Source organism: Motacilla alba, chromosome Z, assembly GCF_015832195.1.
Source record: "Motacilla alba alba isolate MOTALB_02 chromosome Z, Motacilla_alba_V1.0_pri, whole genome shotgun sequence".
NCBI classification, from domain to species: domain Eukaryota; kingdom Metazoa; phylum Chordata; class Aves; order Passeriformes; family Motacillidae; genus Motacilla; species Motacilla alba.
This window is the reverse complement of record NC_052046.1, coordinates 69781110-69808335: the sequence shown is the minus strand read 5'-3', so window position 1 is coordinate 69808335 and position 27226 is coordinate 69781110. Positions and strand designations below refer to the sequence as shown.

At 44.7% G+C, this 27226-nt stretch overlaps 1 protein-coding gene across 2 annotated transcripts; it reads left to right on the top strand.

Annotated features, from left to right (window-relative positions):
* The first annotated feature begins 7520 nt into the window (after window positions 1–7520).
* Window positions 7521–26558, top strand: LOC119695647 (E3 ubiquitin-protein ligase BRE1A). Of its 2 annotated transcripts, none has more exons than XM_038124547.1 (21): window positions 7521–7899; window positions 10817–10868; window positions 11386–11556; window positions 11680–11847; window positions 11965–12112; window positions 12278–12460; window positions 13682–13800; window positions 14620–14766; window positions 14938–15015; window positions 15335–15454; window positions 16689–16868; window positions 17061–17196; window positions 17856–17977; window positions 18288–18691; window positions 19273–19390; window positions 20677–20826; window positions 21765–21977; window positions 23859–23984; window positions 24864–25004; window positions 25319–25420; window positions 25639–25815. In XM_038124547.1, the coding sequence occupies exons 3-21, from the start codon at window positions 11428–11430 to the stop codon at window positions 25813–25815; spliced, it is 2961 nt and encodes a 986-aa protein (XP_037980475.1). In that variant the 5' UTR covers window positions 7521–7899; window positions 10817–10868; window positions 11386–11427. The 2 variants fall into 2 exon arrangements, with proteins under 2 accessions (XP_037980475.1, XP_037980476.1); XM_038124548.1 differs by lacking the exon at window positions 7521–7899 and adding an exon at window positions 7928–8023 and having other exon boundaries at window positions 25639–26558.
* Window positions 26559–27226: the final 668 nt, after the last annotated feature.

Sequence of the window (27226 nt, the reverse complement as noted above, 5' to 3'; positions counted from 1 at the left end):
GAATGACAGTGGAAGCCAGTAATTCTTGCCTATTCATTCCTTTCTTATCATGGTGCTGTTTCCCGCTGTGCACAAGCATAAGGGACACTGATGTAGCTGAAAAATGAACTTTTTCTTCTGGTGAGTTATGTCTTAGTTGGGTCACTTTGTCCCTTCAGTTCCCCACACCAAATAGCATTGGAAAGCTGGGAGGGCTTTGGAAAGCAGAAATGAACATTTGGGGACTCAACTGCTCCTGCAGTAACCTAACTGCAACCTGAAATGCTCAGAAGAAATAATTACATATTAAATTATTCAGCCTGTAAAATAACAGGACAGGACTTAAAAACTATGATCAGAAAAAATCATGGATTATCCAGGTAGCAAAGATTCAACTCAACCATCCAGATCACAGTATCTTCCATTGCAAAAGCACCTTTCCCCTCTGCCATCCACTGTACAAGCTCTGAGGGCACTGAGCATTTGTGCAGGGAAATGGGAATAATATTTTCTTTTGCTTTGCCTGAGATCAGGTACAGCTCCCGCTTTTCATAAGCATGAGTGTAAGAGGCAGGACAAGGCAGGCAGGTGGTGTTTAGATACTTGCTCAGTGTGCATTAATGGTCTTGGGGGAGCTGAACTGAGAAGCCTGGTGTCCTCCGAGTTGTGTTATTTGTGTCCTACACATCACTGTCAAATTATCTTCACTCCTGCCTCATGTTCCCTGTCCCCTCCCGATTCCTTGGCTTTCCTCCTACTGCCTAATGCTTTTACCAGAAGACAAGGGCATGAGGGTATGCACACTCCAGTTGATTTTGAGCTGCTTGTGCTGATTATTCAGCCAACAAATCAAACAAACAGCTTCCTGTTCAGGGTGTACTAGGATTCTGCTCAGCAGGATGGACACGCTCAGCTCTGCTCTGCAAGGCACTGCCTGAAGTGGAGGCAAACACATCTTTGGGGCTTACCTCCTTCAGCCAGTTGCAATGAAATTTAACTGTGTGCAACACTTACTGGGGACAAGGAGGAAGCTGTGAAAAGACAGAAAAGGAAAAAAAAAGAGACAGGAAAAAAAGTTTTGTAAGGCTGGTCTCCTTAGGAAAAAAATCCAAAGCCATTGCATTCCAGCAGGAGGAATGAATAATGTGTTTAGCATAACTCGTTGTGCTAGTATGTAAGTAACCTGCAAAGGCTGTGCCTCTTCCTTCCACAAACACTGAGAGGTTTTGTAGTGACAGCACTATTCCTTTACATACAGATACCAGATGATTGCCTGGTTATTCCTGTACTGTCAGCTGCACAATGGATATGTTCTCCTTGTAGGTATCTGCTGTTCTTCAAAGGCTAACTTTGATAATAATTTTTCCCCTGCTAATCATTTATGGGGGTAAAAACCCCTATATTTCCTGCTTACATTCTGTTTTTGTAGGAAGCAGCAGACATTTCTGATGGCTATTTTGAATAAAAATACAATATTGAGGATAACCAAATACATAGAGTGGCAGTGGCTTTCTCTTTGTTTTCTTTCAGTCTCAATATTGATCACTGGGGACAAAGAGTGTTCAAAGTCCTTTGCCATTTACTGGAGACATAATGAGCTTATATGTCAGGGCCCCTGTGTTTAACTTTAGACAGCAATAGTCAGAGGAAGCACAGCTCCAGCAGGGATGGATTCATGCTGACTTGGCTGTCTAGGGTACATTAGTATTCTCTAAAAAGGCTGAAGTATTTTAATCTCATTTTCATCCTGGTCTGTGCATTTGTTTTGGTTCTTTTCAGGACTAACCACCCTTCATGTATTTCCCAAGTCTTCCCTCTATAAAGTCTCCTATATACAACCACAACCAGACTTTTCAGGCTCTTACCGATAGCTAGTTCATCTTGCAGATGAATTATAAAATCCTGTTCCTGTAGTCTCTTCTATCCAAGCTGCACATATCTGAAGAAACACACTCAGTGTAGTCCACTTCACTTTAGAGACCATTGGGCGCCCCTCCCCACCACACACACCCTTTTTCTCTGCTTCTTTAGCTTCTCCAATCAAACCATTCAAAAAGGCTGTTATAGCTAAAAGAACACCAGAGTGAGCCAGCACAGAAATGTGTTAAATGATGATGAAACTGCAGAAATACTGCAAGCCTGGTGACACTCAGAGAACTGGATGTACCTTGACCAGTTTAGTGACATATGCTCTGGTGATCCAACCTCCTTCCTGTCTTGCTCCAACGTTCTGACTCTTGCAGACCACAGAGTATTTCTACAGAAGGGACAAACATTTTAATTTAGACATTGAACCTAGTAGCTCTTCAAAATATCTGTTAAAATACATTGGCCCTCAGTTACTTGCTCTGTCTTGTAACATAAAAGAACAGACTAGAACACTGAACTTTTTGCTAAAAAAATGATGCTGATACTAAAAAAAGAGAATGAGGTGGAAAGGCAAACCAGAAGATTTCCAAACTGAGAGTCAGGAGGAATTATCCCCCAGGGACTGCTGGAAAACTCTTAGTTTCTCTTGCGAAATGGAGTAAAGTTATTTTGTACAGTCACTGAGTTCTTTTCACTAACAAATTCTGCATCTGTGTGAGAAGTGTTAGCGTTCAGGAACACATAATCACGGAATGATTATATGCAGGTGCTTTTATTGAAGAGCTCTGGGTGTCAAGGGTACAAACCCACATCTGACTCCAACATGGGTTCGGGATGAACATGTTTTTATATTCTATCAGTATATAACTTTCATATTAATTATTAAACTTACTTTGTTCCAATGTATACATTGATTTCATCCAAGCATGGGCTTCTCATGGCCCCCCTCAAATTTCTAATATAGTTTTCTCATGATTCTTCTTACGATTAAACAATAATTATATTTATTTACTAAACAATTATAACATCTAACAATTATATAATTTATCATATACTGGTTACACAGGTGCAATTTCACATGATCTGGCAAACACAAAGCCCAACATTTCTCATTGTCTTTTTTAACATTTTTCCAAGGCCCACTAAGTCTGGCTTTCTTTCTAACTCCCCAGATTTTCTATGATTTTAAGACCTTTTACTATCAGAAGCACAGAGTGTTAGCAATTTCTCTGCTCTCTCTCACTGCAAATTTTAGGTGAGTACTTCAGGAACTAAAGGTCAGATGCTGGCTTGAGAGAAATGCCCTGTCTAGCTGGAAAGTTTGAGTACCACTTGTACAAGGATTTAAGTCCACAAAGACTCTCAGGAAAATTGTATCAAATTATAACTATTTTAAAACTGCTTCAAATCTCTAAGGGGCAGCCTCATTTGAAATTTAAGAGGTTTTAATTCCATTTAGCTGAATGGTGTTTTGTTAATCTTTTTTCATTACACCTAATAATGGATGTAACATGGAGACTCAAGTACTTCACTCCTAGTTAATATTTTAATTCATTCTGGTAATTTTTTTGTTTGAAAGTCTTAAGGTTAGACTTAAGCAAGACATAAGTCTGAGACTAGTCCATGATCTAGAACTAAAACCTGCTATAATGACAAGGGCTACATTGGCAAGTATAAACATGGAGGGTTAGATTAGAGAGTCTAGAATTGATTTTGCAAATTCTGTAATTTTCACTGATGAGTAATTAATATTTTCAAAAACAGCCTGTTTTCTTTCTCTGGTCTCTAAATGCACCAGTAAAAAGCTTACCAGGATTCTGCATTTAAAATTCATATGCACCTACTGCAATTAAGTAAGTATGGATAGTGGTCATAAGCTCCTTTTCAGGAAACTCTTCCTATCACTATTTCCAGGACCATTTGCACACAGGAATCCTCTGCATAGACAGCAAATTAAGGTGGTGTGGTGCCAGGAAAAAAAAAAAAAAAAAAAAAAAGAGAGAGTGAGTGGGGAAAGGGAAGAAGACAGTAAAGCCTGTGCTCCATTTCCTGGGCTTTTCATTTCTCCTCATCACTATGGCAGCTGGGCACTGAGGCAGCAAGGCAATCGCTAATAATCCCTGCTGAGACTTCCCAGCCTGGGTTTCTCACTGACTGGAAGCTTTCATTCTGTCTTTTTTAGATTGCCTGCCAGGCTGTTCTGGGTGTCAGCAGAGTGAGGGAGCTCTTTCAATTCACACAAATATTCTCCATTTAGCATCAAGTGTTTCTCTACAGGAGGGAGCCAACTAGGGAAGGAACATGACAAAAGTAAGTGAGAATTCTTATTAATTATATTAATATTAATATTAATATTAATATTAATATTAATAACAGTCATAGAAAAAAAAAGTAGTGCAATTTCTTTCAATGGAAAAGCAAGAACTCAGTTCAACTGCATTGGCTACAGCTTTATGTGTGTTCATTTTCTTTAGTCAGCTTGTCTGTCAAGAGAACTGAAACATCCTAAATAACATCAACGGCAGTTGTTGGCTAGATCAAGGATGCTGTGGAGTGATACATTTCTGTGTGATCTGAGGTACAGTGCACTGGGAGGATGTCATTAGGTAAAGTACCTGATCTTATCAAATACAGTTCTACTGTTGGCCCGAACTAATGTGTACCTAGCACAGCACCCTGCAGCACCACCCTTCATTCCATTTCATTGTCCACAGCAGCAACATAGGCTACTTCACAATACCTGAGAGAAAACCAAAAATTGTCCTATTGTGAGAGCACAACCTTAGCTACAATGATGTGCTTTATCCTTGTCTTACAATGAGGTAAGGATAAAGACATGCCAAGAGGAGGGGATACCAGAACAAACCTCAAGGACAAAATTTTGAGCAAGACTGAAGCTTTGTGCTTCAAAGGTCAGCTTTTAAAATTAATCTTGTTACTGCTTATTACACTTTGGTAACATGAAAGTGCCTCTTGCACAAATCAGCCATTAAGAAAGGGATGACTTTCAAGACACTGGTATTTCTATTTTTGCTTCAAAGCACCAGTGATCAAAATAGCATAACAAGATAGAATCACCTTGTCTGTAGCCAGTATATGAGGAAATTAAGGGGGTTAAGAAGCTCAGTACAAGCCTTTAATCCTATTCATTTATCTGTTTTAATTGTTTTTAAGGAGAGAGCTACATTTGCTTTTAAGTCAAAGACCTGTACACACATATGACAGGTCTGGTACTTTTATTTGGCAGTATGTTCCACTAATATGCATTTTCTATTTTTTCCCCTTTTTTTTTTTTTCTCCCCTTTCTGAGACTTTTCCTTCCTTTACTTCACCTCTATGATCTGATCTAGATGGCACTGAACAGATGTGCCAGCTGCCACAGGACACACTGAGGGCTGTGTTTCATACCTGCTCTCCTGTGGCGCCTGGCACAGTGTCATCACAAAGCAGCTGCTGTGGTTCCAGTTAACAAACTAGGAAATGAAAGGCTGATTTGTATGCTGACACAAAAATAGACCTTTGCCACAGAAATATTAATGCAGAGGGCCTTGCTCCACTGAATTTGGAATCTGGTTATCTCTTTTAGAGCAGTTAAATCTGCTGTGAGTGTTTTGGATACTGTTTTGCTTTGCCCAGTCACTGGTTGCCTGAATATGTCAGTTTTCCACTTTATTATCTTAGGCTGGCTGCTTCTTGTGTTCTTGTCCATTTTTCCAACCTCTTTCCTTGAGTGTGCAACCTGCAATCCCTTTCTTCATCTGCCACATAGAGCACCTGGAGATGATTGGCCAAAGCTCTTTTGTTCCCACCTTTGGGATGAATCTGTGCTCTGCTATTTCCTCAGCAGACTCCAAGCACACAAATCCTCTCACAAAAGAGAGTATTTCCCTCTGTCCTCCAGGGCAGAGCCTTCTGCTCACCACAACCTCAGGTTCACCAACCTGGTGAGAGATCAGTTGGAGAGAGATCAGCTCCCACACCATCTCCCATAGGCCTTTCTTCTTGGAAGCAGCACAGTTCTGCTGGATTAAAGATCACTTTAGGTACTATCCTGGGTGTGCAGAGTTCCAAATTTACCTGCATATCTGCAGACACATCTAGGTAATATGTGAATAGTTCACAATGCTGTGTCTCCACCTCCCACCTTACCAAAGAGGATGCATTTCACACTCATGTGTTGGGCTTTGATAGTAAACTTGGTGGCTACTACTACTCCTACAACTTGAGGGAAAGACAGTATTTGAGGTTTTGTAGGTCCTTTTAGTTTGGAATAGAGCTTTGGAACAGGTAATGGGTCACAGCATACCCCTGGTCACAGGGCTGTGTGTTTCTTGTTTATAGGAGACTCAGTTCATCCAAGTCTCCTTTTGTGGCCACAGCCTGAGCACACCAACACTGCAAGCGCAAAATTGTCTCCTCTCTAGGCTGCTCCTTACACAACGATTTTTATTCAGTTCATCTCCAGATGTTTGGTAGTTTCTTCATAGCAGGCTCCCCTCTGCTTATGCTAAAAACATGTGCGCATCCTTTCCAAGAAACACTCTGCTTCAGTCACTCCAATTCTTAACCAACTGTAATTTTGTAAAGTGCTCAACTCTTTCTTGTAGCAATTGCAAGTGAAGGATTGTAAGGTTCAGGAAAAAGCAGCTGTATTTGTCACACTCCTGACTTTAAGTAATTGCAAATTCCTACAAGATTCTCTGCAGTTCCTGTGCACTGGTATTGGATTGCTTGGCTCTCCTATCTTCTTCACAAAAGTATCTCCAATATTAATACAAGTATTATTAATCCCTCTCTTTCTCTCCTTACCACTCAGATATTTTCTTGTATTTTTCCCCCCTCATGTGCTGTGTTGTCTCCACACAATTCACAGATGTTATAAATAAGAAGCTTGACTAGGCCAATATTCAAGCAGCAATCAATTTATTAATTAATGTGGTAAAGTATGAGCAAAACAGCGCTGGGTACAGTGGGGGAAGTTTTCCCTCCAACTGCACAACGATGGTTGGGGCGTACAGATATTTATAGGGGTACACATAAGCTTTTTTTTCAGCAGTTTCTATTCCTGATTTTTACGTCACAATTCTATACACTCTTGTGAGTTAGTTTTTCTCAGGATGTACCCCAGAAAGGAGTATCCCCAGATGGTGGGGTCTGACTTCCGAAAGAAGAAAGAAGTCTCCCAGCTGGTGCGGTCCAGACTCCAGATGTGAGCCCACCTTTTAATTGCAAAGACTATAAATCTCATAGCAGTGATGTCCAGCTTCCTTTGGTCGAAGCCACCAATCCTTGGGTTGATGTTCATCTTCCTTTCTCAAGCTGCTTTTTACTGTTTTGCTAAGGTGTTGAGATAAGCATATTTCCTTTACATATATTCTAAACTTATATTTTCAAAGCTCCTTACTACAAGCAATAGTCTAAAATTATACTTGAAAAGGTTATTATTGCAAAGCTGTTTAATGCTTAGCTACGTGCAAAAAGCACCTGTCCAGCAGCAACATCCTTAAAGCTTTATTTCAGATGCTATAAAAGTTAATTGCAAACAAAGGATAAGTTCAAAGGCCTTCTTCCATGCTTTTCTCCCTCAGTTATTTTTTTGGAATTCATCCTTTAATTGTCCCATGATCAGTTTCCACACATATCACAATCACAAGTACACACGCTGCCTGTATGTACCTGACACGAAACACAGCTTTGTATCTCACACACAGTTTATCTTCAAACATTCTCGCTATTGGAGGGGAGCAAAGGGGTGGCCTCTCCAGTGCCGAATGCAGGGGGACAATCACTGTCCCGACCCTGTGGCCACACCATGGCCTGCACAGAACGTTTAGCCCACATCAAGCAGCTCCGGCTGCCCTCCCGCCCGGTCCGGCCGGGACACGGCTCCCTCCGGGAGCGGGCAGGGAAGCGGCCGCTCCGCTGTGGCCCCACGTAGCCGGACGCGGCTCCGCCTGCGCCGCCATCTTTGGTGCGGGTGAGGGCGCCGGCGTCTGGCGCCGCCGCAGCCCCGCCATGTCGGGCGAGGGCAAAGCGGCGCCTCCATGACGGGTGAGGGCGAAATGGCGGCCGGAAGGGGCGGCCGGTAGCGGCCATTGCCGGCGGGGCGGGGCGTGGCGCGTCGGTGGCGGAGGAGTAGGCGGCGGGGACAGCAGCAACGAGGCGGCCGCGGCGGGTCTGTGGGGCGGCTAGGGGCCGGGGAGAGCCGGGAGGTGGCCGTGTGGAGGACGGAGGGGTCGCTGGGGGCTGGAGGCAGCGCACACCCGCGGAGGGAGGGATGGGCCCGCGGCGTGTCCGGCTGGCGCTGTGGGAAGATGTTGGGGCAGGGGCAGGACCCCCGCGGGATGTGGGAGAGCGGAGGAGGTATGGGAGCGGCTTGTGTGTGTGGGAAGCTGAATCACAGAATCGGTCGGGTTGAGATCACCCTGTGCAACCCCCCTGCCAAGGCAGTCACCTGGAGCAGGTGACAGAGGAGCACATCCAGGTGGGTTTGGGATGTCTCCAAAGGGGGAGAGTCCACGACGTCCGTGGGAAGCTGTTCCAGTGCTCTGCCACCCTCAGTGTTTTTTCTCATGTTGAGAGGTGGAACTTCTTGGGTTTTAGTTTATGGCCACTGCTCCTCATTCTGTTGCTGGGTAGCACAGAAGAGTCTGGACCATTTTCTTGGCACTCACCTTGGAAATATTTGTGTGCATTATTGAGATCCTCTTCCAGTGTTCTCCAGACTAACCAGGCCCAGATATCACCGTCTCTTTTTATAAGAGAGATGCTCCAGAGCCCTCATCATCTTTGTGGATGCCAGTGGAACCTCTCCAGCAGCTCCTTGTCTTTGTAGTGAGGAGTCCAGAACTCCTCACAGGAGTCCGGGACACAGCACCCCATCTATGCCATGCTAGTGCCAGGCAGAGCAGAGGGTTTGGAGTTTTCCCCCTTCTCCTCCAGTGCTTAAAATACTCCTGCTCAGCTTGACCTGAAGCCATGGAAAAATCCCTGTTAGCCTCGTGGGTGGAACATTGTTTGACTGGAGTTCCTGCTGGGGAGTATAAACTCAAATAGCAGTTTTTAAATCTGCCCAGTGCTATTATTTCTGTTGTTCTGTATCTGTACATAAATTCAGTTTTATATGTGTGTGTTTATATGTGTGGTTTCTGTACTGTAGCAGGAACATCAGGTGGTGGCAGATGTAATAAAGGTTTTGGATTTAGTTGTAAAATGGTAGTAAGTAAGAAGAGAAAATCTGAATTTCAATCAATAGGGCTTGTCATCAGACAGCCACCTTTTTTTAAGTAAATACAAAATGAGTAAGTAAAACTTACTCTGTTAGTTAGCAGCGCAGATCAGCTATTCTGTGTCAAAAGGGAAATAAATCTGACATTCAAAGAAATGTCATGGTCAAAGAAATTCATGGTTAGAGTTCTTTACTTCTTTGTGTGAGCAGCAGAAAGGACTGTCAGGCACTGGAAGGGGCTGCCCAGGGAGGTGGTGGAGTCCCTGTCCCTGGCTGGATGTGGCACCCAGTGCCATGGTGTGGCTGACAGGGTGGTGTTGGTTCATAGGTTGCAGTCCATCTCAGAGGTTTTTCCCATTCTAAATGAGTCTTGATTCTGTGAAAGAGAGGGTCTGTGGCCATAAAAAATTAATGGGTTGGGGTCTGGTGTACAGTGTGTGAGGAAGTGGTGAGAGGGAAGCTGGAGCTGAGGGGGGTGATGCCAGGAGGCATTGGAAGGGATATTTTGTCCGTGGACAAAAAGCATGAAAGGCTGTGGACAGTGGTGGCTTGCTGCACTTACAGGGGACAGATGAGATGTTTTTAGTGACAGCTGTTCCCTTCTAGTGCTCTCGGAATTCCAGCAAAAGTCAGTGCTGCTGCTAAGAGAAGGAAAATGGTTCAGTGGCAATTGTCTGTCTTTGTAAATTTGAGATGTAATTTAATGTTTCTGTTAAAAGATACCTCAGAGTATCCCCATACATGCTGTTTCAGTAACTCACTTGGAAATAATCTTTATACTATTTTGCATACTGTGAAGGGCAATGCCAAGCTGAGATGCTTGTGAAATGCTGAGATTTGGCAAAGCAGTGTACCAGCTTCATCTTCAAATGGCCTTGTTTTCAGTAGAACTGCCCAATTAAAGCAGATAAGTACTGGAAGGTTCAGTTTGACTATAGTTTGACTGTAAATGCATTATAGGCTTAAATGGAAGTCAGGTTTTACTGGTATGGTCTGCACTTCATTCACTTCTGGCTTCATTCAGTCTGGCACAGCCTCAGTGGCTGTGGGAGAAGAATGCAGCTCACATCTAGTGCAGATCTGATTGGTTCCATTTTTCATCTCCAGCCACTCCATTTGTGTTTGAAACCTGTTGAGGATACACTTTTTGGATCCTTTTGGAGGATACAATTTTTGCTCAATAATATTGTAGGGAACTACAGGAAATACTGTTCAGACACGAGAAGAGCCTGTTTTAATGTTGAGGGTGGTCATTCCCTAGAGAGGCTGCCCAGAGCCATCCATGGCTGAGCTTCTGTGCCTGGAGATGCTCAGGCTGCCTGGAGAGGGTCCTTATCAACCTGCTTTGGCTGAGCCTGCTTCATGCAGCAGATGACCTCCTGTCCTCCCTTGCAGCCCCAGCTGTTCTGTGATTCTCTATTAGTCCAGAGCTTTTCTGACTGGATTGAGTTAGGAATAGGTTCTCTTCAAACATGTGTGCATCTCTCCTGGTACACAGCAAAACTCTTGGAATGGGTCTTTACAAGCCCTGGCTCTGAATTGCTTTTCAGTTCTGTAGGATTTGTGTGCTCTCAGTGTACAGGGCTAATTTATTCCCAGGGTGTTGCTGCTCTTTGTTTTGACTGGCTTTGTGCGTAGATTCAATAGGAACAGTTTGATGGTTGTGCAGTGAACTGGTGCACATACACACTGTCTCAGTTGTTTGCCAAAGTCTAACTTGGTTCATTTCTGTTAATGCAGAAAAGCAGAGAGTGCACCTGGATGAAGATTTTTTTGCGAAGAGGGTGATAAGGTACAGTGCTTCAATTTTAACATTACAGAGCAGTGAATACTTTCCCCATCAACTTTCTGCTTGCAGTGCAGATCCTGCTGGTGTCTTTTACTGCTAATGTTGGACCACAGTGTGTGAGTCAGCACAGGCTGGCACAAACTCCCAGTTAGAACACAAGGAGTAGATATGTTTCTGTTACCTTGCTCGTTGTGGGGTCCCCAAAGCAACAGCTGGGCAGAGGTGCAGTATTAAAGATGTGATTACTCTTAAAGTCAGCCTATGCCAGAGGATCTCTGCCTTGTCAAGGGTTATTCCCAGCTGCAAGGTCTCTTGAATGATTTACAGTCCTCTTTACTGGTCTTCCACTTTTAGTCCATCCCTCCCAACAAATATTTTTCAAAATCTTTCTAGTTCCATGATCTTCACTGTTTTGGGCATTTTGTTACTCTTGATGGGTTGGCATGTTAAAAACCCCAAATCAAATTGGCTGCGTGGATGTATATTTGGCGTTTTTTTAATAGTGTTCTTTAATGTTCAGGAAGAACTTGGAGAAGGTGGGAATCTGTACACTTCAGCTACCATGTCTGGAATTGGCAATAAACGGACTGCTGGAGAGCCTGGCCCTTCTGCACCTCCGGAGAAGAAGGCAGGGGTTGAAGATTCGGGCACCACTGTGGAGACCATTAAACTTGGTGGTGTTTCTTCAACGGTATGTCTTCCTTTCATATCCCTACTCCACCTTTTTTTTTTTTTCATCTGGAGGCAGAAATGTCTCTGGGGTCAGGATGAGCCCTTCTGTGACCTGGCCTGTCTGCCCTGTGCCTATGCCCAGGAGGAGCTGGACATCCGGACCCTGCAGACCAAGAACCGTAAGCTGGCAGAGATGCTCGACCAGCGCCAGGCCATCGAAGATGAGCTGCGGGAGCACATTGAGAAGCTGGAGCGTCGGCAGGCCACTGACGATGCCTCTCTGCTGATCATCAACCGGTACTGGAATCAGGTTGGTAACAGCTTTTGTTACTTCATATACCATTTTCTGGTCTCCCCTCTACCACTGCACTCCTTTTGTTCACATCCATTCTTTATCTTGTCTTCCCTTGCCCGTCCCATCATTCAGTTTGATGAAAATATCCGCATCATCCTTAAACGCTTCGACCTGGACCAAGGTCTTGGAGACCTTTTGTCTGAAAGAAAAGCACTGGTAGTGCCAGAACCTGAACCAGACTCTGACAGTAATCAGGAGCGCAAAGATGAGAGGGAACGAGGTGAGACACCTGTCTGGGGACAGTGGTAAAGGTGGATTTCAGCTGTGGACAATGCTGATGTCCATTTCTAAAGGCTGACAGAGACTTTTTTTTGTGATTGTGAAGAGCAGTGATATGCTACCTTCGAGAACACGCTTAATTTTTTTCACCTCTTTATGTTTCCAGGGGAAGGACTGGAGCCAGCATTCTCCTTCCTGGCCACTCTGGCGAGCAGTACCAGTGAGGAGATAGAATCTCAGCTGCAGGAGCGTGTGGAGTCCTCCCGCCGTGCTGTTGCCCAGATTGTGACAATGTATGACAAGCTGCAGGAGAAGGTGGATGTGCTGTCTCACAAGCTGAATAGTGGAGGTATGACCAAGGTGGCAGGTATTCAAGAATGCTTATCTGCCCCCACCTTAGACCTGATCCTGCATTGTAGACATTAAGGTCTAGTCTTTCTCACGTGGATTTTTTTTCCAAAATGAATTTGTTTGGCTTTCCAAATTCTTGTTATGAAAACCTCTTCTAAAGGACCATGAGTGCATCGTATCTACCTCTGTATTTGAATGCTAAGGGCTCTGCCCAGCATGTTGGGCTAAGACGCAGCTTGTTTCTGCCAGAACTGTGTTCATGTGCCTGAGAAGTCAGAGAGCACAGTTGAACCTTCTCAGCCAGCTGTCCTCAGCCACCACATGAAAGGTTTCACACTTACATGTAAAGAAGTGAAATCAGCATTGTGAACTGATGGTGGACTCCTCCTCCTTTGCGGTTTAGTAGAAGGTGTAGGAATAACAAGCTGCTCAGTTTCCAGTGAGTCCTGAGCAAACTGTACCTATTTCATGGCGTGGTGTGCTTAATGTACTGTCAGTTTTGAACATAGCAGAGTTCTGCAGAGAAAGCCAAATGACCATCTTCTAAAAATTAATGTAGCAGATTCACTTTAGACTCAGGTGACTGTTGAAAAAACATCATTAGCTTAAGCTTAGATTTTTAATCTTTTGCAAGAAACCTTGGGTGAAATATCAGCTCATGCTTGGTGTGCCTTATGTGTGCTCTGAAAAAGTCTGGTATTGGTGTAGCAAAGTGTTGCTGTCCTTGGCTGGCAGTCATAAACTGTAGTAGCTTTGACACTGGTGCCATGTGAACCTGTCCTCAGGTGCTCTAGTTTCACCTGTCGCCCTGGTGCTGTTGTTGTCACATGGTGTCATGGTGTGTTGGTCTGGTATGTCACCCTGGGCCACCTGTTGCAGCAGGTTTATGCATGAATTTGGGCAGCATTTGGGTGTCCCTGGGTTCCAAGAGCATGCTCTGGGTTGCTGGCACAGACACAGCTGAAGTGATCTCTGGTGTGAGGGGATGGCCCCCAGGTCAGAAATGGGCAGCACTGTTAAACTGCAGAGCCTTTTGCTTATGGAGTGCAGGTCAAAGCTCTCTGTGGATGGAGATCAGGCCCTCAGGAAGCACCTGTGGCAGAGATAAATTAAACTGAAGTTAGATCCAGAAATCTTTTCTGTTTCTTATTTCTCTCTTTGCCATTCAGGAATTAAAAGCAGATTTCCATTAATTTCTTTTTCTTTGTGTACCTTTTAGATATTTCACTGATGGAAGAAGCAGTAGTGGAGCTGAATACCTATCTGTCACATGAGAATGGACGGCTGCAGGAACTGGCTGATGTTCTTCAGGAGAAGCACAAAGTCATGTCTCAGGAGGTATAAATAGGAGAGAGAAAGAAATCTCCTTTATGGTCCTGCTTAGCATAATTTATGGTTCCCATAGGTTGGAAGGCAGCTCATTTCCTTGGAGAGGCACAGAAGGAGCATGGTTTGAAAGTTACAAAAAGGGTTGTTGTGGAGAGCTGTACATAGATTTTCTGTATAAATCAGATTGATTTGCTTGCTACATCACTAAAGGAAAAGATATAAGCAAGTCAGTGAACTGAATGGATTTAACTTTTAAAGAAGAGGGGAGAGCAGAGAAACTGGGGGCACATGATGCTGAGGTGGCTGTGTAGACACCTGGAACAGTTGAGGTGACATCCCTGTCATTCTGAATTCCTTGGTTTGGAATTTCCCCTGTGTCATTTGACAGTGTAATGATATCAGTTACAGGATTATACCACTTGCTAAAGGATTCACATTATTAGCAGCATTTGTTTGAGAGATTTCAGTTTATTTAAAAATTGTATTAATGCTGGTCTTGCCCAGCGTTAGACCTCTGAGCATGTAGGTGCTCTGTAGAGTAGATGGACATAGGGATTGAAAAGATTAAAATCCAAAAAAGTCTTTGAATTAGCTGAGGTGGCTGCCTCTGTATTCTGCCAGGTATTACCAGCTTCCTGTTCTTTCTCCATTTTTGGTTTTGTCTGAATTTTGTTGCTGTCTTGAGATTTAGCCAGTGTAAAATTCAGGACAGTCACCACAGCAAAAGATGAAAAGCACATGATGAACAAGAGAAAAATGACTCCTGAGCAGCATCAGGAAAAGTTGGCTCTATGCAATGTGCTAGCTGAAGCGCTCATTTGATTGCAGTTCTCCAAGCTGCAGGAGAGGGTGGAGACAGCAGAATCCCGGGTGTCTGTCCTGGAGACCATGATTGATGACCTTCAGTGGGACATTGACAAGATCCGCAAGAGAGAGCAGAGGCTCAACCGCCACCTGGCTGACGTCCTGGAACGAGTAAGCACTGGCCAGGAAACCTGGGAAGTGGGGGTGGTGTTGGATGGATGTGTGACATCCTCTCTGGGACTTTGCTGGGCAAGCTGAGAACCTGCAGTGTACCTTCTCTAGTCTTGGACCTGCTGCATCACTCTTGTCAGTATTTCACTGGGTCTCTTGCATTTTTTGCAGGTAAATTCCAAAGGCTACAAGGTGTATGGAGCTGGGAGCAGCCTCTATGGGGGAACAATCACCATTAATGCCCGCAAGGTGAGGTCAGGAGCTTAGTTGTGGTCAAGGGGAAGAATACATTCAAGGAGAACAAGGGCCACAATTTGAACAGAATTTAGATACTTATTTTAGATAGTGTTTAGATCCTGTGCTACAAAGCTGGGTGACTCTGGACAAGCCATTTTGTCTGTGTATGAATTTTCTACTTAAGAAACACCTGGTGGAATTAGACTGTCTCACTTGGTCAAGTTACCTGACTGCTCAGTCTGTAACTGCTGTTACTGCATGAACAGATAGTTCATTAGCACTCTCAGGAGACATGTTAACAGTGGAACTTATAAGCAGTTTATCCTAACAGTTTGAGGAGATGAATGCAGAGCTGGAAGAGAATAAAGAGCTTGCTGGGAATCGCCTTAATGAATTGGAGGAACTACGTCAGGATCTTGAGGAAGTAACGACACAGAATGAAAAGCTCAAGGTGAGACACCTGTAGCTGTGTGAGGATGAAGGTGTTCTGTGGGATGGGCTGCCCTCAGCTTTGCAGTGCTGTGTCTGCAGAAAACCTCATTGGCCATGTTTGTTCTGAGCCTGCTCTTCAGCTGTGTTACACTTTGCTCCAGGTACAATTCAGCAAGTCTGTGGCTCCATTTGCAGCTCAGTGCGTTGGTGACACCGTGTGGCCACTGTTGGAAATTGTAATGGTTTCCTGCCTGTGTCCCGTTCAGATCTTTGAGTCCATTTTAACCAGATCTGGTTAAAACTGTTTCGACCTTTTTACCCTCTTCCACTTTCCCCACACCCTGTGGAAGTAGAGAACAGAAACAATTAGGGAACTTGTCTGGGGAGAGAGGCTCTTGAAAGAGTCAATGAACTTCTGTCTTCCCCACTGTGGGGGATGGATAGATGGGAGACAGCCTGTGAGTTTGTGATGTTTTAAAGGTGGTAACACAAAAAGCTTTGACTGTGTGGTATATAAGTATATGATAGAGAGAATAATCCAAATTTCATCTTAGGGGTCTGTGCCAGTTACAAGAAATGTCTGTCTCGATAACCTACATCCAGAGATCTGATGTTGGGAACTGTCTTGAGGCACCTCTGAGTTCTGTTTATCCACATGAGTTTGTTTAGAGAGAAGTGGTCTTTAGCTTACAACTTTTTTTCCCCCCCAATTACTTTTAAGCTGAATGCACGTGTATATGTGTCTGTTTCACTGCTGCTAGTCACAATCATTTGCTAACTTTTTTTCCTAGGATTTCAATTCTATACCTCTGGGTTTTTTTTTTTTATTTCTCTTTCTGTCAGTCACTATGTCTTACTGGTAGAAGGCTAACGTAATGTCTACTTGCATGTGCATTTTATTTGTTCTCTCATACTTTTCTATGTGTCCATCTTTATTGATTTGGGTGTTTACAATTTATTATGTTTTCCAAGTTCATATCTTTGAGAGAAACTATTTTGGGACCAAGAGTCAAAAACTTCTGTCATGTGGTTGTGCGAGAGAAGCAGCCTAGTGCATGCAGAGAACACAGACTTCTTAAAATTGGTACTGAAGCATATCGCTTGGACCTACTTCACAGCAATGCTATTCAAGTTCTACTTTTGTCTTTGCTTGTGGCAGCTTGATTTATTGTTCTGTCTTGAGAGACAGAAAGCAAATGCAAAGACAAGGGGATAATTTTTCTTTTTGTGGCATTTTCTTGTGTCCCAACCAGGTTGAGCTGCGACGGGCAGTGGAAGAGGCTGTGAAGGAGACCCCGGAATATCGCTGCATGCAGTCCCAGTTTTCTGTTTTGTACAACGAGAGTCTCCAGCTGAAGGCACACCTTGACGAGGCCCGCACGCTGCTCCACGGCACCCGCGCCACGCACCAGCGCCAGGTGGAACTGATCGAGGTAATGCCTCTGCTGCCTCAGCCTGGGAGCTCTGTCGTGCCACCAACCATCACTGCTGTGTCTGTGCCTCTGCAATGCTCAGGAAATTGGCGTTTCTGGCAATAATTCAGGCTCTTGTGGTTCCTGATATTGATGAGGTGAGAGATACTCCAGGTTCAAAGCACTGACTTCTGTTTCCTTTTTGTTCCTCAGAGGGATGAGGTCAGCCTTCACAAGAAGCTACGCACTGAGGTGATTCAGCTGGAGGACACCCTGGCACAGGTCCGCAAAGAATATGAGATGTTGAGGATAGAGTTTGAACAGACGCTTGCTGCCAATGAACAAGCAGGTATGGTGTTGTTCTGTTGTTGTTCTACAAACAAACACCACCTACCCACATTAGGTGGCTACAGTGTACACAAGATCACTTGGGTTGATTCTTTATTACTGTTAAATACTTGTTCTGGCAGGTCTCTTCATCTCAACAACAAAGCTCTTCACCTGTTTTATTGGGAGGCCAGTTCCATGTTATCTGACTTCTTCCTAGATGCTTCATAATAGATACATTTTGCTAACAATTTGGTTTATGGCAGGGTATTTTGCATTAAAAATTACTTGGAGAAGGAGGATTAATTTTGAAGTCTGTAAGGACAATCTAGATAGCAAAGCAGTATTTCTTAAATTTCATCAGAAGAAATAAATTACTTCTGAAGTAGCATTTAAATCAGATTTCTTTTGTAACATGACATGTTTCCCTTAGGCATTGGCATAAAAAGAATTTTAAGTGGGAACTTAGGACTGTGAATTTGCAAGGACTTATGGTTGCGTACAAAACTGGCATTACTTTCCTTTTGCAAATGTTTTGTGTTGCTCTGTCATATGGCAGAATGGTGATAGTCTTACTTTGTTCTTTGTCATTGTCACTTAGCTTGTTCTCCATCTTCATGAAAGTCCTCAAGAAGGTTGACAGAAGTGTGGTTTGTTGCAGAGGTGTTTCTGTTTTTGCAGGCCCCATAAATCGGGAGATGCGTCACCTCATCAGCAGCCTCCAGAATCACAACCACCAGCTGAAGGGAGAGGTGCTGAGATACAAGCGCAAACTGAGAGAGGCCCAGTCTGACCTGAGCAAGGTAGCACAGCAGGAAATGCCAGAAAAGAGGGGAGGGTGCTTAGGAGAAGGGGGAATGCTGTCACCCTTGCCAGGAGTACCAACCTTTCTGATATGCTGTGCAGGATGCAGTGAAATTTTCTGTGGAGCTCTGCACTCTGCTGCTTCCTTTGACCAAATGAATGCTCTTCCTTTGTAGCTGTAGTGCTCCATGGAAAGGGAGCATGGAAGCACAGATCTGGGAAGACAAGGGAGAAGGGGGTAAGGAAGACTCCTGGCTAAGGACTTAAATGTTTGTTTTCTTGGTCATCTCTCTTGCTGTTCCACGCCAGATCCGCTCTCGCAGTAGCAGTGCTCTCCTCCAGTCCCAGTCCAGCACTGAAGACACAAAGGAGGAACCTGCAGAGATCAAGCAGGAGCCTGATGATCCTTCTGCCCAAGTGACTGTTCCCAAGCCTGCTTCTGAAGATGTTAATGAGATGAAGGCCAGGCGAGATGAAGAGGAACGGGAGCGGGAGAGACGGGAAAGGGAGAGGGAACGAGAGAAGGAAAAGGAGAAGGAGAAAGAGAGAGAACGAGAAAAAGAGAAAGAGAAGGAAAAGGAACGAGACCGGGAAAAGCAGAAGCAGAAGGAATCTGAGAAGGAGAGAGAGTCCAAAGAGAAGGAGAAAGGGAAGCATGAAGATGGAAGAAAGAAGGAGGCTGAAGTGATCAAGCAGCTGAAGGCTGAGCTCAAGTAAGAATTGTTGTTTCTCCCTTTCCTGTGGGAGCAGTGCCCAAGCCTGGGGTGTTCATGTGGTCTTGCTTTTACAGGATCAGCACTGGAGTTTGGAGCCAAGAGAGTTTCTTGACACCCTCTGTATCTGATTGTGATCTGGTCAGTGTAGAAGTGTTTTTCCTACAGTAGCCTAAAGCATTAATTACCAAAGCAGATACTTCATGGTGTGGGTCAAGTAATGTTGATTGTTGCTGTCATAACAATAGCATAGGAGTTCACAGCAGCGGGTTATTAATATAGGACACAGCAGTGTTCCCACTCCTGGATGGTTCCCAAAGCAGAGGTGGATAGTTTGTAGTTATTATTGGGATACATATTTCCTCTCCAGCCCACTTCTTGCATTTCAACCCATGTGCCTGAACATGTTTTATTTCCAGCTTATACTCAGCTGCTGTTTTATGTTACCAGGATAAAATTAGCCATCAACAACTCTGTATCCATATGGGAGATGAGAGAATATTGCCAGGCAGTCGTGCTGGCTGTGTAACATTGTGGCTTTGCTGCTGTGTTCTCACTGTGGTCTGTCTCCCTTTCTCCAGGAAGGCTCAGGAAAGCCAGAAGGAGATGAAACTGTTACTAGATATGTACCGCTCTGCCCCCAAAGAGCAGAGAGACAAAGTGCAGCTCATGGCAGCTGAGAAGAAGGCAAAAGCTGAGGTATTCCTAATTTCTCTTCCTCTTTTCTTTTTCATGTGTTACTTAAACTTCTTTTCAGATACTCTGCAGCAGAATTGTGTTGTTTCTCTCCTCAGAACTGAGGATTGTTTGTGTTCTCAGCTTTGTCACTTAGAGATTGGAATGATCTGGAGATAAACAAGTGCTAGTTGTTAGGGCAGGCACACACACATCAATCTCTAGGTTCATAAGCACAGACCCATTTGCAGATCCCTTAAGTTCCAGCATGCCCCTTTCTTTGGGACCCCTGTGGTTCCAAGCCCCTCTCACCTTCTTCACAAGCAGGTCTCACCTATAGGCAGCACTTCCTCTGTGCAGCACACATACATGGGGTAAAGACTTAGATTACATGACAATACTTAGGAAAATGTGTAATGAAAAGATACAAGAAGATAGGACAGGACAGTCTGTGATGATCATGAGCAAGGCTAAGCCAGACAGATGTGTACTGACTGCCCATATTTCCCATGGGACTGGCTCCCTTTATACTTTTCTCTGTCTAACCCAAATTTGTTCATCTTTGGTCTCCATTTCCCTGCACATTGCTTCTGGATTTGAGCAGCTCTTGATTGCCACAGCTGTCCCAGTTCAGGAGCCATTCCTGCTTTACAGTGTCATCAGTTACAAAGTCCCAGCTGATCTTCCTGGAGGTGGTTCCTGTAGTTTCCTGGAAGCTTATCAGCTGTTGTGACTGGAGAGGTTTGCTTTCTCTCTTTGTCTCTTTTGTTTGTTTTGTCAGGTTTGTGTCTGTGTATATTTTATTTTGGATTTTCTCCTCCTCCCACACTCAGATAACCTTGATGGAGTAAACATTCTCACACTCTCACGTGCTCTCAACAGTTAGTGTGACTGACCAAGTTTCATTCTTATCACTGCCTCCCTTACCATTTGCCTGCCAAGTTTGCACTTCTGTATGTTTTATTTTACTTTCTCCTTTTCCTCTTATCTCCTTGTGTGGAAGAAGGTCCTTGACCAGATGGCCTTAAAGGAGCAGATGCTCTCTGAGCACATATCCATACATGTACAATTGCAGGAGACTGATGTTCCTACTCTGATGAAAGATTCTGTGAAATTTTCAAAGGTGTGGAAGTCAAGATCTTGGGCGTATAGCCCATCTCAGTGGTACATCTGCCTGTCAAAACAACCAGGGTTTTTTTTGCCATGCTTTGAAGGCCTGAGTGTTTCAGAGAATTTTGGAGAAAACAGGCTCTGAACCATGCTCAGGGCATATCCTTGTGTTTAGTGTTGTTTCTGGTTGGTTCTTGTAGCTTGAAGAACTGAGGCAGAGGGTGAAAGAATTGGAAGACAAGGAGAAAAAGGAGAGTAAGAAAATGGCTGATGAGGATGCCCTCCGCAAGATCCGAGCAGTGGAGGAACAGATTGAATATTTACAGAAGAAACTTGCCATGGCTAAGCAGGTGAGAAATTCCTGATGAGTTCTCTTTTGGCTGGGGCAACTGGAGGAGCTGCCTTCAGGTTACATCCAGGAGGAGAGAAGGAAGTTTTATCTGTGTGGGCCAGAGATGGGAGTTTGGTCCTTGTTTACCAAAGGTGAAGAAAACTGAGCAAGCCAGAGAACCACCAGCAAAATAACCCACTCCACCCTCAGCTCTGGGATATCACAGGCAGACCATGGTGGGAAATTAAGTAACATTAAATAAAACATTAAATAAACTGCTAAACATGTGGCCTTGGTGAAGCACACAGAGGAGAATTGGCTTTATCAACCATTAGGGGAAGAGATTACAATTTCTTTTAAAGAGTTATTACCTCCTCAGTTCATCTAGTGAATATGTTTGCATGGAAGTGGTACATACCTTCTGCTAAAAAAGGCTCAATCCAATGAGAGAACAGGACCACCTCAGCAGGGTAGAGGCAAACCAATGAATTGACATGTACTTTCTTAGAATTTGGATTCTTGTCATTGTAGAACAGAACTGCTCTACCTTGTCAGTGCTGAAGTGGCCAAAGTGAGTTTAAGGAGCTTGGCAGCCTGTTAGTTGGAAGCTGTCAAGCTGTCCACATGTAGAATTTTTGGCCTGGTGTATCTGACAGCTGTTCAGCTGCTGGGAATTGGGTGTTGGTTTCTGCCCAGCTCTGGCAATGACTGTGTCAAACCTGATTCTGCCAGACAAGTGACAGATGACCATATTTTCTCTGCACCTTCAAATTCAGACTATCTCTGCTGTGGTAGACTTGCAGGGAATACATTTTTCTGGTTGTTGGGATAATGGTGTTCCCTGACACCAAGAATCTTCCTCCATCTTCACTAGGTTTGGTGTCTCTGAATAAAATGTTCAGGCTCACTATAGGGGTCCAGGGCACAGTTTGGCCAGAGCCTGTGATTCTTTTGCAGGAGGAAGAGGCCCTGCTGTCAGAAATGGATGTCACAGGCCAAGCCTTTGAAGACATGCAAGAGCAGAACATCCGCCTGATGCAGCAGCTGCGGGAGAAAGATGATGCCAACTTCAAGCTGATGTCAGAACGTATCAAGTCCAACCAGATCCATAAGCTGCTGAAAGAGGAAAAGGAGGAGCTAGCAGACCAAGTTTTGACACTGAAAACACAGGTAATGTGGAAAAAGGAGACAAGACAAGGGAGCTGGTGGGGAGGGTGGAGGTGTGGGTTATCTGTTTTAGGCAGCTGCACACAACTGTTTGCTCACTCCCCCACTGAGGGAAAGAGGAAAGAACCAGAAGGGACAAAGTGAGAAAACAGGTGAGATGAAATACAGAGAGTAGAGGACAGAGGTGTCCATACAAGCAAAACAAGAAATTAATTAATTGGTTAGTTCCTGGGGCAGGCATCTCCCTGGGTTGAGCCATCTCCAGGAAGGCAGGGCTTCATCAGGCCTTACTCTTATTTAATAAACACTGCAGCTCTGAAGGTCCTCTTCCTTCTTCATTCACTTCCTCCTTTCCATCAGCTGTTATTGCTAATGAGCACAGCATTGTAGGGTGTGGAACATCCTTTGGCCAGGATCAGCTGTCCTGGGTGTGTGGCATCCCAGCTTCTTGGGCACCCTCAGCCTACCTGCTGGTATGAGACATGAGACACAGAAGGTCTTGGTGCTGTGTAAGTACTGCTCAGCAGCAGCTAAAACAGTGCTGTGTTACTGACAGTGTTTTGCTCCAAAACGCAAAACAGCATGTGAGCTGTTCTGAAGAGAATTAACTGTCCTCACCAGAATCAGTGCAGGATGCAGTGTTCCTCTCACCAGCCATGGAATGCATCAGGATTCAAAGGAGCCTGTGACTGTAGGAAGCTGAGGCTGCTGTATGAGCATTACAATGTCCTACGGGTTCACTGCTATGGAGAGCAGATGGATGAGGAAAAGTGGGAAGTCCTTTTCCTGTTGGGATGGTACTTCTGCCTGTATATTCTACCTATAGCTGTATATATTGGTAAGAAGCAGGAGGAGTTGGAAACCATGGTTCAGTCTGAGCTACCTCAGACATGGGCACAGGCTGGGAGAGGAAATCACTGAGAGCACTGGAACAGAGAAGGACTTGTGGATTCTGGTGGATGAGAGGCTGGACCTGACCCAGCGGCGCACTCTGGGAGCCCAGAAAACCAACTGCATCCTGGGCTGCATCCAAAGCAGCATAGGCAGCAGGCTGAGGGAGAGGATTCTGCCCCTCTGCTCTGCCCTTGTGAGACCACAAGTGCAGTGCTGCATCCTGTTCTGGGGTCCTCAGCACAGGAAAGACACATGGACCTCTTGCAGGGAGTCCAGAGGAGCCTATAAAGATGATGAGAGAAATGAGCACCTCTGCTACAAGAACAAGCTGAGAGAGCTGGGCCTGTTCAGCATGGAGAAGAGAAGATTCAGGGGAGACTTCATTGCATCCTTCCAGTACCTGAAGGAGATAAACTTTTTATATGAGCATACAATTACAGGACAAGAGGCAGTGTTTTAAATTGAAAGAGGGCAGGCTTACATTGGATGTTAGGAAGAATTCTTCACTCAGAGGGTGGTGAGGCACTGCTGGAGGTTGCCCAAAGAAGTTGTGGATGTCCCATCCCTGGAAGTGTTCAGGGCCAGGTTTGGATGGGGCTTTGAGAAACATGCTCTAGTGTAAGTTATCCCAGGGAGGCTGGGACTAGATGATCTTTAAGGTCCCTTCCAATCCAGGCCATTCTATGACTCTGTATCCTGTCATCCTTGGAACCACTGTGGAACTGTTCATTGCCTTACAGCAAGTCTTTAAGCCATTGCCCAGAAACTAAGACTTTGTTGCAAATATTTGACTGCTAACTTTTAAAGTGTTGACCAGAGAAATCTGGGTACAGCTCTCTGGATAGAGACACAGCTGTTCAGGAAGAAAAAGGCAAGCTGAAGGTGTGCTCCCTGGTGATGGGGAAGCAGGGGTAGTTCTAGCTGCAGCTTGAATGACAGCTATGAAGACCCACACATTCATTCCTTCTGTTCCCTGTCTCCCTTTCCAAGGTGGATGCCCAGCTGCAGGTTGTACGTAAGCTGGAGGAGAAGGAACACTTACTGCAGAGCAGCATTGGAACAGGAGAGAAGGAGCTGGGTCTGCGAACACAGGCCCTGGAGATGAACAAACGCAAGGTGAGTGATGCCTTTGTTTACTCTTGGGTTTTGAGGGGGAGCTGCTGCCTTGTGGGAGGCATGCAAGGTTCTGAGCTCTCACTGGCATTACAGAACCTGGTATTCCCTGGTTTTGGATGAGTGTATCAGAAGGCTGAGGAGTCCTGGAGAGAATTATGATTAAAGTACGACAGACTGATGTTTTCCTTTGATAAGAAGAAGCAGGTTATATGTTTTTCTGTGTAACCTGTGGTGAAGAAAAAGCATCCAGATGAAGTTAACTGGGGTCAAAGCCTTTGTAGCAGAGATGGGATAAGCAAAAAGAAATACAGCTGGGGAATGTGAACACTTTCAACAAATGCCTAAGGTCAATAAAGTAGGTTTGTTACCAGTAAAATAAGACTAAATCTTATAGCTGATGCTGCCTTTGTTGTTAAGTTTTAGTAGAAATGCAGAAATTACATTAAAACAGGCAGAAAGGAAAGCAGGAATATCACCGTGAAGAGGAGCTGGGGAGAATTCAGCAAAGTCACCTGTCAGTATGACAATTTGTGATATTAAGGGCATTTGGTTATAAAGTCAGAAGAGAGCTGGTGAAGAGAGAAGATTGTTAGAAATAGGTATCTTGCAGTTCTGTCTATTAACTTCTGTAGAACTGCCTCTGAATACTTTAATAGAGAAGATATGGAACTGGAAGGCTGAAAATACCTTAAGAAGAGATTTGGATGATCATTAGTGTTTTTCTAAGTGATGTGCTTTCCAGCATGCCAAGGTTTGGCTCTGCCCAAAGGAATTTTGAAGCTAAATGATTAGAACTTGTTGATAATAAGTTATTAACAAGGGACTAGAAAAGAGCTGTTCTTCTGTGTTTGTTCCGTATATACTGGTTTTCTTTCTCAGGCCATGGATGCAGCCCAGCTTGCAGATGATCTGAAAGCCCAGCTAGAGCTTGCTCAGAAGAAGTTACATGATTTTCAGGAGGAGATTGTGGAAAACAGAGTAACTAGAGAGAAAGAGATGTTCAACTTCAAAAGGGCTGAGGTATATATCCTATGCACAATCCTTCAAGATGTGTCTGCTTTAGTGTCCTTCTCCTTGTACTTTGAGCTTGCAGAGGGTTTCAGATGAACTGCTTTTGGTGTCCAGTTTCACTTTGATTTCGGCTTCATCAGGTCTTTGCTCTTTCAGATTTTGTCCCGATAACTGACAATACTTGTAGCATCAGAGGATCATGTTGTGTATAGGGGATGAAACTGTGGGTGGCATGACTTAGCCAGGTGCACGGTCTCTTTGGTCCCTGAAGAAGCTGACAGAGAGTGTACTGCTCCTTCACTTGATCTCCTGTTTTTGTGCAGGAAGATATTTCTAGGTTGCGCAGGAAGCTGGAGACCACAAAGAAGCCTGACATGGTTCCCAACTGTGATGAGATCCTGATGGAGGAAATCAAGGATTACAAGGTGAGTATCTGTGTCTGTCAGCTTCCCTTTTTACCTTAGTCAGAAGGTGCGTAGGCACACTTCCAGTATCTGACATCTCTTGTCTGTACTCTGGCACTGGAGAAACCACGCTGTCCTTGTGAGGAATGGAAGGACCTTCATGTTGAGACATCTGTGAGCACAGCAGCTGGGCTGCAGGGCCCCTCACAGCTCTGTGTGTGTTTGTGTGTGTGTCACAGGCCCGCCTGACGTGCCCGTGCTGCAACATGCGCAAGAAGGACGCGGTGCTCACCAAGTGCTTCCACGTCTTCTGCTTCGAGTGCGTGAAGACGCGCTACGACACCCGGCAGCGCAAGTGCCCCAAGTGCAACGCGGCCTTCGGGGCCAACGACTTCCACAGGATCTACATCGGCTGAGGCCCTCTCAGAGCCCCTGCTGGTGCCGAGCCAGCCTCCCTCCCTCCCTCTCAGCTTGTGCTTCCTGAGCTGCAGCATCTCCTGGGAGGTGCCTTCAGGGTCTTGAAAGAAACACACTGTGGATCTTGCTTCCTTTCTTGGCCCTGTCCCTTTGGTCTTGCCCTCAGTTTTTGTGTGCTCTTTATGCCTGAGAGGAAATTTCCCATCCCTCACTTTCACACTGCCAAGGTGGGAACATGCAGCTGAAGTGCTGCCTTGGTGGGATGGAAAGTGAGCTGCAGCAGAGATTAGCGAGAGCTTCATTTGAGGACTTTGCTAATTAAATCCCATCAAGGAATGGAACTGCTCCTGGGAGGGAAGAGTTTCTCAATTAACAGGCCCAATAGAGGCCAAGGAAATGAATCTGTAGACTCAGTGGAGCAACTCCTTAGGTACCTGTGTATCTTCCTGAGCCAGGGCAAGAGCCCCTGAGGACTGGTGCACTAGGAAACCCTAGCCCCAAACAAACACATCTAAATATCCAGAAGAGGAGAAAGGGTCTCCAAGATCTATCATTAGAAAATAGCATTCCACTGATGAGCCCTGGTTGATGTGCTCACCTTCCCCTAAGCTGAGGCATTGCTGTCATTGTCCTTCTCAGAAGGGGACTTCTAGTGGTTCCTTTGCTGCAGCTTTACCACAAAGATTAACCTTGTTATGTACAAATTCTTATTAAAGCTGTTGTTTGGTTTATTTTTCTGCTTCTCCTGCCTCTGGTACTGTCCGTCTGTTCTCCCATCCTTTGTCCAGTTCTTGGACACTTTTCTCACAAACTTTAAACTTCTGCAGTAGAGACACGTGATTTCTTCCTTTGTCTGCTTTCAGAAAATGCTCAACTAAACCAGCTTTTGTCCCTCTGGCTGTATCCCCAGTAGCTTATTTCTGACACAACCGGAGGGCCAGGATGCTGCATTATTTCTGCAGTCATTTTGTCATTGCTGCTGGGATTTTTGGCAGGGATGTCATGTGGCTTGGAGTTTCAGTGCTCCCTGTGCTTGGAGGCTGCATTTGAAGTCTGCTCCTAAAATCAAAATGGGAAGTTGTTGATTTGTGACATTTCTTCCTAGGGTGTAGTGTTTTCCCTGTAAACGTAATTTACATGAAAGGTGCACCTGTCAGATGTTTGTTTGTCTCATGGGTGTCCCTTCCCTGAAGCATTGGAATCTCCTGCATTCCTCCCTGCAGGAAATGCCAGATACAAAGTGAAAGGAGTTCATCACAGGCTCTTACACTATTCATTATCTTGGTGAAAACATTCAGAATATATGAGTAAAGCCTTGTACATGATGAGGAATCCTGAAAAGTGAGAAGGAACACTGCATCCTGCCTTTCCAAGGGGAACCTGGGTTGCTGAGAGTTCCTGCCATGGTGT